The sequence below is a fragment of the Hemicordylus capensis genome, chromosome 7 (genome assembly GCF_027244095.1).
Source record: "Hemicordylus capensis ecotype Gifberg chromosome 7, rHemCap1.1.pri, whole genome shotgun sequence".
NCBI classification, from domain to species: domain Eukaryota; kingdom Metazoa; phylum Chordata; class Lepidosauria; order Squamata; family Cordylidae; genus Hemicordylus; species Hemicordylus capensis.
Genome location: NC_069663.1, coordinates 25,633,611 through 25,648,728, shown reverse-complemented (window position 1 = coordinate 25,648,728; position 15,118 = coordinate 25,633,611). Strand labels below are relative to the sequence as shown.

The 15,118-nt window shown below is 47.8% G+C and overlaps 1 protein-coding gene across 3 annotated transcripts in view; it reads left to right on the top strand.

The window, feature by feature from the left end:
• EHD2 (EH domain containing 2) overlaps positions 1 to 15,118 on the top strand; it is a 44,626-nt gene that overhangs the window by 16,333 nt on the left and 13,175 nt on the right. For all 3 annotated transcript variants that reach the window (XM_053266987.1, XM_053266985.1, XM_053266986.1), the window contains 2 exons: positions 3,701 to 3,798; positions 13,354 to 13,766. In XM_053266987.1, coding sequence (XP_053122962.1) covers positions 3,701 to 3,798; positions 13,354 to 13,766 — 511 coding nt within the window. The remainder of the gene's footprint in view (positions 1 to 3,700; positions 3,799 to 13,353; positions 13,767 to 15,118) is intronic.

The window sequence follows — 15,118 nt, the reverse complement described above, 5'->3', positions numbered from 1 at the left end:
CTACTGGGGTTGCCAGATGACCAGAAGAAACATGTCCTGGTCTGCTCTTGTGCTTTTAATATCAGCTTGATACACAGGAATTGACTTCTCACATCATGGAGAGAAATATTATCACCTGAAAAGATCTGAAGATCAAGCCTGCAGTGGCTAATCAAAAAGTCAGCCATCCTCATTGCTACTTACCTGTAGGGTTGTGCCAGCTTTCCAGATTGACTCAATTCCTATCCTATGCCTTTAGCAGTAGATTGTCTAAAGAAATTAGCTGTGAAAAGCTTCGCATGAGGATCACATCAAGCTGCTCTTAAAGGCATAAAGGTAATCATTTGGTAACTCAAGAAGCAATGGATGCTGTAACACTATGGGAATCAAAACTAATGAAGAAGTAGGATTTTGTTTTCTAGAACGGATGCATGAACAGGTCCAAACTGTGGGAAATGTAGCCATGGTATTCTAGATCCAGCTCCATTCCTAAAGGTCAACTATTTTTTATTTCATTTGCTGTTGAGCCTGTCTCACAGCTGACTCACAACAGCCAGTTAACAGTTTACAATAAAACTCAGGGTGCATGGTTTCAAGATCCCACTTTAGCCACTTGATCAACTCTTCCCCCTTCTTGAGCTCCCAGAATCTTGCGAAGTCTCTCTTCCCTCCCTTTTCTGTTGTGTTGCAAATACTGTCCAGCTCTCTCACAGAAACAGGTTTGGAGGGGGGGCACTGCATGGAATGCAAAGGGTACCTGTTCCTACCCATCCCGTTCTCCTGGGTAGCAGTGAGGCAGAGTAAGAGTAGGGTTGCCAGCATTTCATTGCCAGAATGAAGGATACAAGGGGTGGGGGCGGCAGGTGTATGCAGTGGTATCATTGAGTATAATTGACATATATGTAATTGAATTATATGCTATTGAATAGTGCCAGCATGGTTATTATTTAGAACATATTCAAGTTATACCACCTTTTCAACCAAAAACTTCTCAAAAAAAAGAAGCGGCTCGCTCCGCCACCAAAATGAGGGACAAATGCTATCCCTAGAGCAGGCCTGCTCAACTATCTATCAACTAGAGCAGGCGCTCCTGCAGATGTTGGCCTACAACTCCCATAATCCCTGGCTATTGGCCCCTGTGGCTGGGGCTTATGGGAGTTGTAGTCCAAAAACAGCTGGGGGGGCCTAAGCTGAGCAGGCCTGCCCTAGAGGGACCAACATTTCATCCCTGAAATGAAGGACGTCCCCGTAATGAGGGACACTTGACTTGGCAGCCCTAAGTATTTGAGAGACGGCAGCTCTTTCCAGCTGGGGAGGGTAGATATGAGCCTGCCTCTACAGAATGCAATGGGGGGCTCCGTGCCAGGATGTCCCAGGATACCCCGTCCCTAGCTGCCTGGAAATAACTCAGCCATCCAGATGTGCTGGCTTTTGGGACCAGAGTGAACTGTTCCCACATCACAGAGATGCCAGAGAAAAACTAAGAAATTGTGAGGCTTGCTAGGGAAGGCATATTGACCAAGGGCAGGAACCTGTGTGTGCAGGAAGGGGGGTCACATCTACTGACCCCCTTCCCACATACACAAGTTGTACCTATAGGGCCCATCTATTTTTACCAGGTGAAAATTTTAATAGGATTATGGAAGGGCTGAGGTTACACAAGCCCCTTGGGAACAATTAGGAGTCAAACTCAGGCAATCCCTTAAACAGAGGTTTGCCAGACTCAATGCAGGACAAAGCTCTTGTGTCTTGCATAGCAGCACAGAAGAGTGAGCATTTCAGCAGCTTCTTCAATTGTAGAAGATGTACTTATTGAAATTCTCCCTCCTCAGATCGTCAAGGAAGGGGAGACCTGTATTCCTGACCTGTACTGAACTTTGGAAAGTGACAGTGTGGGAGGAAGTGACTCCCATAAACTCATGGTCTCCTCCAACATTTTGGAAATTGATATTTTGCCCTCTCTTCATCTAACTAACTAGAGACCTAGCAACTCTTTCAAAACGCAACATAAAAAAGAGAGAAAGCCGCTCTGGCTAGCAAACTTGATGATGTGGGATCCTCCAGGACAGTAAATGTAGTATCTGGAGTGGTGTCTTACCAAACCTACGGCTGTGCGATAGAGACGGGACAGAATGGGTGGGCTGAAAAGCACAGCAGAACCAAGAGGCCAGAGTTAAGTGGAACGGAGGGCATTTGAAGGATTAGCATTGCCAGATCTTCTTTTGAGAGAGGCCTCTGTGCTTTTAAGAGCGACACAGGAGGGAGACAACAGGTGCTGTCTTCTCCCCGGCACACACTACCAGCAGCGCCAAGGTGGGTGGGAAAGTATTGGTTTTTCATTCATGTGGTGCAGATGTTAAAGTCACAGGAGTCTCTGTAAGGAAAGAAACTGGCAGTCCTGACTGTATGAGTGAGAGGGAGGTTGAGAATCTTGTGTGCTGGGCTGGAGAAACTTGAGAGGTTATGGGGACAGCAAGACATTCCAGGAGGAAGCAGTGGAAGGGGTTGATGGGCAGCATTCATCCAGCAGCTGTGGGGAGAATAGCATGATGGTCAGAACTCAAAAAAGGAAAGGGAAGCCTGGGTGAGGAGTGCAGCAGTTGGGTATGTGCATGCGTGCAAGAGTTGTCACCTTGTTTCAGGCAGAGACTTGGCATCTTTTGCAGCTGCACAACTGTCAGAAATCAATTGGGTTTGCATTACTGCAACTCCCTGCTAAGGAAAGGCTCCGCTGTTTATTTTTGCCTTGTATGTGGCTGTTAAAAGATTCAGAGCTTATGCCCATTTTAAAAAGAGATAAGGCAACTGTCCTCCCAACCAGCACAGAGTCCTTTAAAGCTAGTGCTGTTTGCAGATTGGCCCAGGACAGTGGGAAACTATGGAATTGGATGTCCCTGGGTATCTTCCGGGAGGGTCTACTTTTAGCATCCTTGTTTATACTGGATGAGATCCGCTCTTTCCTCCATCCAGGGGGAGGATCCTCCACCCTAGGATCATTGCACGGCCTGGTTTTTGGCGGCTCTTGTCTGGGCTCCTGTCTCCTCCACCTCTCTGATCCATCTAGAGGGAGCAGGGCTTCCAGATGGGACCCTGAAATCTGACTTTTGGCCAGCATGAGACAAATTCTGTAAAACTGACTGAGCTAGTTTGAAGTTGCGAGAGGACAAAAACGGGCGATGGGCCTCGAAAATGGTGCCACTCCAAAAATAACCGAGGCTGCACATGGTTCCTTGGGAGTGAGTCACCAGTGAACCTCATGGGACTTACTTGCAAGTAAACATGCTTAGGCTCAGGTGATCAGCTAGCTCTGAATGCATTTTGACCATGCTCTATACAGGGCCAGCCCTAGGGTTTTTGTCAGTCTAGGCAAAGTTTGACTTTGGTGCTCCCACCCAGCCAGCTGAAAGTGTGGTGCCTCAGCTGCACAGGCTGCTCATTTGCTTCTTTCCTCGCAGGTCTTCTGTGCCATCAGCAGCTGGACAAAAAGGCAGGACTTCAGCAGATGTAGCTTTCTCCCTGTATAAATAAAGTGTCTAACCTGGACAGTGCCATGCTTATCCTGGATGGCTAAGCCTGGGAAAAATGTCCTAGCTTGTTATCTATTCCAATTCTCGGGTTATGCACATGGGTAATAATGAGTCATCTTTCTGCACACCTCGGTTTTCACTACTGCCTTCTTTGCAAGCCCCTCACTTTGATTCTGGCCTCTTTTCCCTCCCAGGTTCATGTGTGCTCACTTGCCCAACCAGGTTCTGGAAAGCATCAGCCTTATCGATACCCCGGGGATCCTGTCTGGTGCTAAGCAGCGTGTATGCCGAGGTAAGGTGATGTGGGGCACGAGGTGGCAACAGGAATCTGCCCTTGCTCATTCTGCATGCTTGCTCAGCTCGCCTCACTCCTCGTTGGTGTGTGAGGCTGCACGCTTCAGTTTCTTCTTCTCTGGAATCAGCACCTGCTACAGCGTACCAAGGTGGCGATGGTTCGTTCCCCTGCTCTGTCTCCAGTCACCACTGGCTTTGGCATATTGCTGGGTGTTCCCCTGGCCTGTTTCCAGACCCAGCAGTATCAAGCTACAAACTCTATTGTGTTCCTGCCTGCAAGGTCTGAGCTGGTAAACATTGATTCAGTCTCAGAGGCTGACTTCAAGGAAAACAAAGAGTGTGTATATTCATTTCAAAACAAAGGAAGCAGCTGGAGGGAGAAGGCGGGGGGGGGGGGATGTAGGGAAAAGTTGGGCCAGGGGACAGCAGACTGAAGGACTTGGACTTAGGGTTGCCAACTTTTTGCTTGGCCTTGCTCCTGTACCTTTGACAGTAAATGTATCCGGTAAACCTTTTTATCCCCATTATAAGAAAATGTCACTTGCTAAACTACTACATGGTGCTTTCCAGATTGCGAGCCTTGCACCACAAAAAGCAGTGTAAACTGCAATGTTTTGTGGCGCCAAATTCAAACCGCATTAGAGATCCATTGTAAGGGGGCAAGCCTCCTACAACGCTGGGCAAATACAGCTTTTTTTTTTTTTTGCAATGCAGATACGACGTTATAGGGCTGTGATGCAGCAATAAAATCCGAAAGAAGGCGTTGGAAATATGAACGGTACCTTCCTTTCAACGCAGGGGCTGCAATGTCAAAACACAGGCAATACGGAGAGGAGAGCTGGTCTTGTGGTAGCAAGCAAGCATGACTTGTCCCCTTAGCTAAGCAGGGTCTGCCCTGGTTGCATATGAATGGGAGACTAGAAGTGTGAGCACTGTAAGATCTTCCCCTCAGGGGATGGAGCTGCTCTGGGAAGAGCAGAAGGTTTCAAGTTCCCTCCCTGGCAGCATCTCCAAGATAGGGCAGAGAGAGACTCCTGCCTGCAACCTTGGAGAAGCCATTGCCAGTCTGTGAAGACAATACTGAGCTAGATGGACCTATGGTCTGATTCAGTATATGGCAGCTTGTTCCTATGTTCCCTATTGGCTGCATTTGGCTTGATGATTCATTAATTGCACAGCCCTGCTTTAAGTGCTGGGGCGGGAGAGACTCCCAGGGGGCTGTAAGTCATCAGCTTGGCAAACTGCATTGGACACACACACACACACACTTTAAAAAATGCAAGGAAACATTTAGCAAATGCAAGAAGGAATCAGTTACAAAGGCAGCTACTGAGTGGGAACAGAATGTGCCAGAGAGCGAGAGAGAAAGTCCACAGATAAAACTGCTCTGAGATGTTCGCATTCCAAGGAATGTCGAGAGTGTTCTTGAGTCTAGATGTGTGTACACTAATGGGGATAAGGTGAGGTCAAAACTGCCTGAAGGGCATGATAAAGAACCAAAGGCACAGGATACTGCCCCCCAAATACAGTAAAGGCACCGGTGTTCCCTCTAACAGGGATTCCCAGATGTTGTTGACTACAACTCCCATAATTCCCAACCAAATGCCATTGCAGCTGGGGATGCTGGGAACTGTAGTCAACAACATCTGGGAATCCCTGTTAGAGGGAACAGTGAAAGGCACCACAGTAAAGTTGTCAGATTTGCACTGTAGGGTGTTGAAAATAGCATAGAAGTTTGTTTTTCCTCCATTTCAGCCTCGCAGCAACCCAGTGAAGTCAGCAAAAAGTGAGCTTTACAGTTGAGCAGGGATCGGAACAGTGTATGTGGTCTTGTGATGAGGTCTTGCATTTAGCCTGCTTAGCCATGAAACAAGTCTTGGACAAGTCGCTCGTGTGTCGTATTGTTTCTGTATATCCCCCTCTTCCACTAAGGAGCTGAGGGTGGTGTCCATGGTTCTCCCACCCCATTTCATCCCCACAACAACCCTGTGAGGTAGGTTAGGCTGAGAGTGAGAGATGCCCAATGAGCTTTATGGCTGAATGGGGATTTGAACCCAGGTCTCCCCAGTCCTAATCCAGCACTTTAACCACTACACTTCACTACTGACCTACTTCAAGAGCTGGCAGTGAAGGATAAAATGCAGACTGCAAAATGCTTTATGGAAATGCAGAGGCCTGCTGGAGGTTTCAGGGATGGGGCTTGTTGCTCTTTTCCTGGAGAACTGAAGCTAACCTCTCCCACCCAGAGCCTCCCTGTGAGGGCTGGGCTGGGCTGGGGGAGCCCTTTCATGCTTTCCATCTGACACTAACATTCCTGCACTTCTCTCCCTTTGGAACTGCTGGCTTCCACTGCGGAGGATGAGACTGAGGTAGCTCTTCGTTCCAGCGGAGGGGGGGCTCTTTCTTTCCTCCACCCTCTTCTAATATTTCTTGGTTGCTGGGCACCCTCGGAGAATCCCATACACAGAGGTAGCTTTATCTCTGCAATTTACTCTAAAGTATGTGGGGAATTTGGACAAACCCCACCACCACAGCAAGCAGAGTGAAGTGAAAATGTGGCCAGGCCACACCCTGCACCGATTGGGTCTTGTTTACAGCAACTCCTGGCCAGGAACCTCTGTCCTCCTGGACACAGTTTTCCTCTGACCTGCAACAGGGTGTATTATTGGACTAGCTTCTCCTCCATCAGCATGTTATTCTCGTGCCTCTGGGCTGTGTATAGTGTTCTGGAGTCTTGAAGAAAACCCCGGTCTTTAGCTAGGGACCAGCAACTGGCAGCCTCTGGGCAAACCCTGACACTCTCTGCAGTGCCATCTGGACCCAAACTGCCAGTCCTAAGGGCCAAAGAGGAATGCGGTTGGCCATACCTGTGACAATGGAAACTGGTAGCAAGTCTAGCCTGTCCAAAAGGTGTCCAACAAATCTTTTGCCAATCTAAGAATGGCAGGTGGTAGTGGGTTAATTTTTAAGAAGATTTGAAAAATTATCCAACCCAGGCTTGTGATGGGGGAAACATGTTTTTTCTCTTATACCCTGTTCAGAAAAGGTTATGTGAGGCCCCCCAAGCCATCTTCCATCTTGCCACTAACCCATCTGAGATCTGCTCAGGTTTAACAACACGAGGCATCTTCAAAGTAACTTAAAAGCAGCATCCTGCCTGTCCTGGTCCTCGGTGAGAATGGTTTCTGGGACTCAGAAGAAATAATGGGGGTGGTGGGGGAGGATGACAATTGCCACATCTTGTGGCAGTGAGTTCCATAAGTATGCACTGTATAAAGAAGCACTTCCTCATGTTCCACAGGTATGACTTTTAAACAATTTAACAAACAAGAAACAATGAGTCCTGTTTTATCAGCTGGAGAGGCTGTTCCTTTAAGACCTCGTGGGTCAATGGGCTACTCTAAGGGTTTGCAGGGTTGATTCAGGGGTGAGAGAAAGTGCGGCATTCTGTGTCTGCACAGAGCCACTCTAGCCTAGTCTCAAGTAAGCTGTTATGACCTCAAGCTTTACAAGGCTGAGGCTGGCTGGAAAGAAGGCCCTCCTGGGGGTCTGAAAGGGAGTGCATGGTACAAAAGGAGAGGGGAGTGAGAAGCCATAGTCAGCTGCGTGTCTATGGGAAAGAGCAGCCCTTCCACCATGGCAACCCAATGCAAAATGACTCACTTCAAAATGCCGGGGAATGTCTTAAGCATGCCAGGAACGAAGGCGGAAGAGCGCATTTCCAGGGCAGGACGGTGTGCATGCATGTGAGGGGAGGAAACTGCGTGGACTAAACTACTGTTGGGTTTAGCCTGCATGGACATTGTGTTCCATTTAGAAAGAACCACCAAAAAAAATAAAATAAAAATACATAGGTGTCTGTTGCTGAACCACATTCTGCCCCCCACCTCACGCTCTCTGCCCAGGATGCCACCAGTTCTCTCCTGCTCTGCTTTACCTCCGGTTTGGCTTCCATTTGTAGTACAGGGGTGGCTGGTCCTAAGGCGCTGGGGTGTCAAAGGAGGCACAGCTTCCTCTCCTTCTTGGGGCTCCGTTTGCTGCTCTCTCTCTCTCATCCTTCCTTCCCCACCCCTGCTGCCTGCAGGCTGGCCATTTGTCAGGTAGAACCCAGGCCGCGCAGAAACTTTGGTGTGCCTTCCCTATCCCCCCCACTGCCCGACCCTGATCATTCGAACAAGCCACTCCAGCTGCAGTAGGTTGCCTGTTTTGTTTTGTAAAGTGGACTCACCATCTGGTGGTCTCCCTCAGGCCTTTACCTAAGTGTGGCACAGCCTACCAGCCATTCATGGCAATCGACTAGAGGGGTTTGGCCACCTAATGGCGCAGCAGGGAAATGACTTGACTAGCAAGCCAGTGGTTGCCGGTTCGAATCCCCGCTGGAATGTTCCCCGGACACTTATATCGGGCGGTCACTTATATCAGGCAGCAGCGATACAGGAAGGTGCTGAAAGGCATCATCTAAGACTGCGCGGGAGATGGCAGTGGTAAACCCCCTCCTGTATCCTACCAAAAGAAAAACCACAGGGCTCTGTGGTCGCCAGGAGTCGACACCAACTCGACGGCACTCTTTACTAGAGGGGTTCACTGGACCTTCTGTTTTGCACAGCAAGAATAGGGGTGTTAATAAGCAGCTGGCAGAGTCCCAAAACCATGGGTCATGACTGGCTGCTTCCAGCTTCTTGAACGGCAAGTTGCACAGGTCTGCCCTACCAGAATCTGACTGCAAGAAGAACACATAACCCCGTGGTCTGCCTTTCACACTAGAGGTATTATTGGTATTTCTAAATCACACACACACACACACACACACCCCTTAGGGCTGTGGCCACAGGTTCACTGAACTGTGAGCTGGGATAGATGCTTCCCCTTCACCACCACCACCTCCTCCTCCTCCTCCACCCATAGTTTATAAGGATCTCCCCACCCCCCTTCCAGTGGCAGGCTGCCACAGTTTTGCCAGCCTGGGCCTGCCTGTGGCCCCTCCCCGTTCCTTGGCTCCCTCACCTGCTCGCAGCCATGGAGCAGTGGGGTTCCAAAGAAGAGCCGGAAATTCCTGCAGCGAGTCAGCACAGGCTGGAGCCAGCTGCCTGCCTGCCTGCCTGCCCATCCTAGTGAATTACTGCTCATCCTCAGAGATGTGCTGCTTGTGCCAGCCTTAGCTCAGAACTCCAAAAGGCAACCGTCAGACTTTGGAAGGCCAAATCTGAGCAGTGCGAGAGGCACACAGTTAAGAGGCGGAAGCTTTTCCAACATGAAGATGCTGGGATGAGGAGAGAAATAGGTTCATCTGTTTACTTTCTGCCTGCTAAACAAAGGTTGATGTAGCAGCCTTTACCAAGGATTATCCAAACATCACAGCAGGGGAGTCCTCCCCTACAGCTCTGTTTTCACTGGACCACACATTCTGGCTGGATATTCAGTGTTGCCAGATCATCAACTTAAAATATTCATCACAGAGCCTCAAAATTCTGGGGTTTTCTCAGAACTCTTGTACAAGTAGAGGTGATGGCAAGAGAGAATTCCAATCTTAGTCTCGCTTTGCAGCCTCTCCTACCTTAGCCCCATCGACTGAACTTACTTCACCCCAGGAGAAGCATGATTGTGATGTTTAAAAGGGTGGATGCTTCTCTGCTCTATTACCAGTCCCCACCCACCCCCCTTCACACAACAAACCAACTCTAGCTGGAGCAATAACCGGAATAAAACAAAGCAAAGCAGCCTCTGCTTCTCCAGCCATCCAGCACCTTCACCAGCTCTGTGCTCTTGCTTGAGACTAGTCAACTCCCCTTGATTCAAAGTGGAACTGGCTCAGTATTTATGAGTTTTCTCCGAGAACTCTGGGATGCAGGCAGGACTCTGGGATGCACCTTTCTTCAGATGTTTTTTCCAGGCTTATTTCCAGGACCTTATTCTATTGCCCCTAATTGTGGTACTCTTCCTTCCCAAACCAACATGTCCGTCCAAGAACAAAAGAGAGAGTTCCAATCTGGATGGAAGGCAGCAGCACATTTGGCAAGACTGTAGGTATCTCTCTAGATTCCACTAGGATCCATTGTGGGTGTCAGTTACATTTTGCAGGAAGAGCTTGGAAACATTCACTTCACACCTCCTCCTCCACCTCCTCCTTTTCCTTTTCTTGAATAAACAGAGAAAGAATGGAAAATCTTTCCAGGGGATAAAATATTTCCTCAAAAACCCTCTGTTCTCCAAGGCCAGATCTTCCTCAAGTGAAAACACACACACACACATGCATTAAAAATGTATATATTTCTTTTTTTTAATGCCGCTGGGAGGATATTTGCTGCCTTAGGCAGCCGCCTCCACTGCCTCTCCCATAATCCGCCTGTGGCCATGGCAGATTAGTTAAAAACTGGTTCTCTTCTGAACCCAAAGGCCTGCTGCCACTTGGAGGACCGATGTGGGACGTCAGCTTGAAATGTTGGCCCTTTATGACTGTCCGAATTGTGTCTTCTGTCGGCTAATAATAAACCAGAAGGCAAAGGCAGGAGTTGGGGCGGTTGCAAGTACATTGTTTTTGAATCGCTCGCAGTTTGAAGGCAATCCTGAGATATTTTTTTTGGTATACCCTCAAATTTGTTGTGCGAGTAGGGAGAATGTGAGTAGTTTGTAAGATTCATGGGAAATGCAGTGGCTGACCAAAAAAAGTGGGGGAAGTGGTGAGGGCATTGCATCAGCTGTTAATTTCTTAGGGCTCAGAAGAGCCATTCAGAAGCCCGGTCTTCCAGTCTAAAAGCACTTCTGTCCCTAATCCCAATTATGTCAGCTAGATACAGCATCTCAGCAATGAGTGAAAAACACTCTGCACAAACCCAGAGACACTCCTCTTTCTTATTCCATCCCACATGACATGTCTGAGAGCCCTGATGATGAAAATGGACATTGAAGTAGTACACCCTGGGTTTAACACTCTCCCATCAGCCTTTCTTTCTCTGTCCTGGGGCAGGCTAGGAGCAGAGAATGATTCCTTTGTCTGACCTTCTGTATCTATATCTTGTGACACCAATCGAGAGTTGGATATTCCAGATTCTTCCGCAAAAGCAAAGCATGCGCCATCATCCAGATGACCTCTGGCACCCCCTGTTTCCCCTGCATGAGCCAGTGGGGCCTCGTGGTTCAGCGAGATAAGCCTGCTGCGTGGCCAGCCCCCCTCCCTCTTTTATTTAGATCTCCCGTCTTTATTATTTTTCATTAATCTGTCAGAACAATGAGGCCCCATTGCTCAGACTTTCCTATGGAACAACTCAGTTTCCTTTTTTGGTGCTGTGGAACGGGCCCTTGTGAACCTCAGCTGCCAAGAGGCAGGCAGGAGGGGCTGAGTTTGAGGAGGGGCTGGCTGGGCTCCAGCAGCTAAGAAAGCTATGGAACTTGTTTAGATTTGGCGGAGGGAAGGGAGGAGGGGCTGGGGACTGAGGAGGAGAATCTAGTGAAGAGAAAATCTGCTTTCTAAAGGCATGGGGAGGGGTGATACTAGCAGTCGAGGAACTGGCACTGGGGCAAAGAGGTTCATCCTCTTTCCCTTGCCCCGTGGTCCCTAGGCAAATCTCCCACCCACCCCCTGCCACAGCTGCTTTTTGAAAAAGCAGAAAATGCTGGGAGCCCTCATCCCAGATCTCCCAAATCATGTTCGGTCTAGTCCATAGCTGATTGTTTTAAATGTTCAGGCCTTTAAAGCAGGGGTTCTCAACCTTGGCTCCCTAGATGTTGTTGGACTACAACTGCCATCACCCCTTAGCCACAAGGCCATTGGGGCTAGGGGTGATGGGGGTTGTAGTCCAACAAGTTTGAGAACTTTGATTTAAAGGAATTTTGATTGCTTGATTGATTAAGTGCCATCTTGCTGCTGGCTGTCCTCTTCTTCTCTTTTCTTCAAAGTTTCCCAGCATGATGAACTTCTCAAGGGAGCTGGATCTTCGCATAATGTGCCCGAAGTAGGATAGTTTGAGCCTGGTCATTTGTGCCTCGAGTGAAAATTCTGCATTGATTTGTTTTATGATCCATTTGTTTGTTTTCCTGGCTGTCCATGGTCTTCTCCTGCACCAAAGTTCAAAAGTGTCAATACTTTTTCTATCTTGCTTCCTAACCTGTTAAAAATGAGCAGTGAATGGTGTTGTTGTTTTTTTTAAGAGACAACAAACCCTAGTTCTAATACGTTTGTTGCTATATAACCACATTTGTGATTATAGTTTATTTTCCATTGACAATTTCCATTGACAATTTCCATTGTCATATTCAGTTCAAAACACCTCTACAAGAAGCCAGCCTGGTTCTTGATAAGATCACCCTACAGCAATCCTTTTCAAAGTTTTGAACCCTGAGACATAGTTTTGTTTTGTTCTGTTTTCCCTGAGGAGGCATGCCTAATTCTTACACTAAAGAAGATGCCTATATGTTTTCTCAATGAGCTCTAGGAACAATGGGCAGGCAATTTCCTTACAGCCAGGGGTGTAGCTATAAGGAATGTCCCTGGGCCCTTGAGAGCGGGGTGGAGGGGTCTGTGGGCTGGTGGCCAATAGCTTGCTTTTTGTTTTCTGTCTCCTGCCTCTATTAAGCAGGATGTGGGAGGGCAGCAGCCCATCTTCAATCAGGGCTAACTCATCGACTAGTCACACCTAGGCCCGGCCGTCACCTGGGGCCCCAGTTGTTGTGAGGTGCCTAGTGACAGAATATACCACTGCCAATTAAATTCAAATTCAGTTTATTACGATCATAGATCTGCACACAGTTCAGAACCAGATATGAGAGTCCCCAAAAGTGAACATCGATACCAATGCATGTGTATATATAGACATGCACATAAAATATACAAGTAAGAACTATTACTTGGAAAAGTAATATAAAATGGAATAAGATAACAAAATAAAACAAAACAAATTAAGAGCCTGTATTAACCATCTCTGACACACCATGGCTGAGTCTTAACCGCAGCAGTATAGAATTTGGCCATTGGATGCGAGACATCAGTATACGTATCAGAAAGAAATACATTTATATAAAACTCATCAGAATGATTTGGATATCTAAAAATGAAGAGGAGCAATAAATCTAAGATGCAGTTCATGATAAAATGAGCAATACAAAAGCATATGACCTACTGTTTCAACATCGCTATTCCCACAAGGACAAAATCTCTCCAAAAAAGGAACCCTCCTAAATCTACCTTCTAATACCACAGAGGGCAACACATCCATCTGGGCTAGCGCCGGGACTTGACTGCCAATTATTCTTTCTCTGCCTCTTGTATTGCAGCCCTGAAGTGCTGCAGAATGTAAGATGCAACAACAACAAAGATTCTTCATCTGATGATAACCAAAAGCTTCCTGTTTGTAGGTTCAGCTGGTTTTATTGCTTCCCTGGTCAGCACGGCTGTGTTATTGGTGCTGCTCCTTATTTCATCAGCTTTTGTCCTTCACAGGGAGGTACTAAGACTCATTTCTCTCTATGCTGCTTTGTGGGGAGGGGGGAACAGTCTGAGTACTCTTTAAATCTGTCCAAAACAACCTCTTATTGTACGAGACTCTCCTCTCTCTTGCAGGCTATGACTTCCCGGCAGTGCTGCAGTGGTTTGCCGAGCGTGTGGACCTCATCATCCTCCTCTTTGACGCCCACAAGCTGGAGATCTCAGACGAGTTCTCAGAGGCCATCCGGGCCCTCAAGGGCAACGAGGACAAGATCCGGGTGGTCCTGAACAAGGCAGACATGGTGGAGACACAGCAGCTGATGCGGGTCTACGGAGCCCTCATGTGGTCACTGGGCAAAGTGTTCAACACGCCCGAGGTGCTGCGTGTCTACATTGGGTCCTTTTGGTCCGAGCCACTGCTCATCTCCGACAACCGACGGCTCTTTGAGCTTGAGGAGCAGGACTTGTTCACGGACATCCAGAACCTGCCCCGGAATTCTGCCCTGAGGAAGCTGAACGATTTGGTCAAGAGAGCCCGTTTGGTTAGGGTGAGTACAAGGAACTTAAGGAGGAGAAGGGTGGGACAAGGAAAAGAGAGAGGGCAGCAGTGTCTTAACAGAAATGCAAGGAGGGGACACTAAACCATTTAGCAGACATTCCGTGGTGATGGGAAGGGTGGATGAACGGACTCAGTGGATAGAGCATGACAAAAGCATGTTCCATCCCACTGGGATAAGATGCAATGTAGGCCTCCCCCACTGTGTGCCAGCTCCATTGCAACTGTAAATGTTCTGTTGCAATATCTGACCACTGACAGAATGTTCCATTGCAATGAAACTGGAAGGCAGAGCAGACATTTCCCACTGAAACGTGGAAGGCAGATGAATAAACCCAAAGGGAGTTCTACTGCAGTATCCCATAATGTCGGATACATTATTGAGCAAAGGCAAGTGGCTCTGTCCACTGGATAAACATCCCATTGGAATGAGGGAGAGAGACAAATGGGGGCAACTGAAATTCCATGGTGGTTTGCCATGTACCATAGAAGACTATTGCACTGAATATGGCTGGAGCAGGGAGGAAGCATTGCCAACTGGGAGAATGCTCTGTTGCAAAAGACCATTTGGTTTATGTGTGAATTAATGATGCAATGGATATTTGATTACATGGCCAGTGGGAGAATTTTCCTTTGCAAGAGGGGAGAAGGATATGCAATGGAAGGGGAGGTAATAACATATTTTGCCCATCCGGAAAACACCCAAGAATTACCACTGTAAGCCTTGACTTGTATGGAGGATAGAGTCGTATCTGTGCTTTGTGCTGAAATTATTCAGTCATGTCTGCAGGTTAATTTGGGTGGCTCCATTTTTTAAAAAGGATTTCTTTAAGATTCATTATATTGCATACCCCTCTTGGGTAGGGACACTTCCAGCCGCCCCCGACCCCCATAGGTTTTATTCCCTTTTCTCCATTGGATGAGATTGCTGCTTGTCCTAATGCCCAGTTCTTATTACTACTTTTCCTGTTCTCCTGAGCAGTAGGAAAATGACTTCAACCCGTCCATCTAAACAATAGTCACATCTCCACAAAGGAAGTCTGCATTGTGCTTCAGGGTACAACATGTTTATGGGCTCGGCCACCCCTTTCCTATTTCCCAGTTCCTCTCTCTGGATCCTACTCTGGTTTTCTCATTAAGCATTTCCAATGAATTAGCACCTTCCGTTGTCTTGATTACATGAATGACGCTCTCTTACCTCTCCAGATATGCCTTTTGCTGTGTTTACAGCAAAGGAGAGCTGGTCTTGTGGTAGCAAGCATGACTTGTCCCCTTAGCTAAGCAGGGTCTGCCCTGGTTGCATCTGAATGGGAAACTTGATGTGTGAGCACTGCAAGATATTCC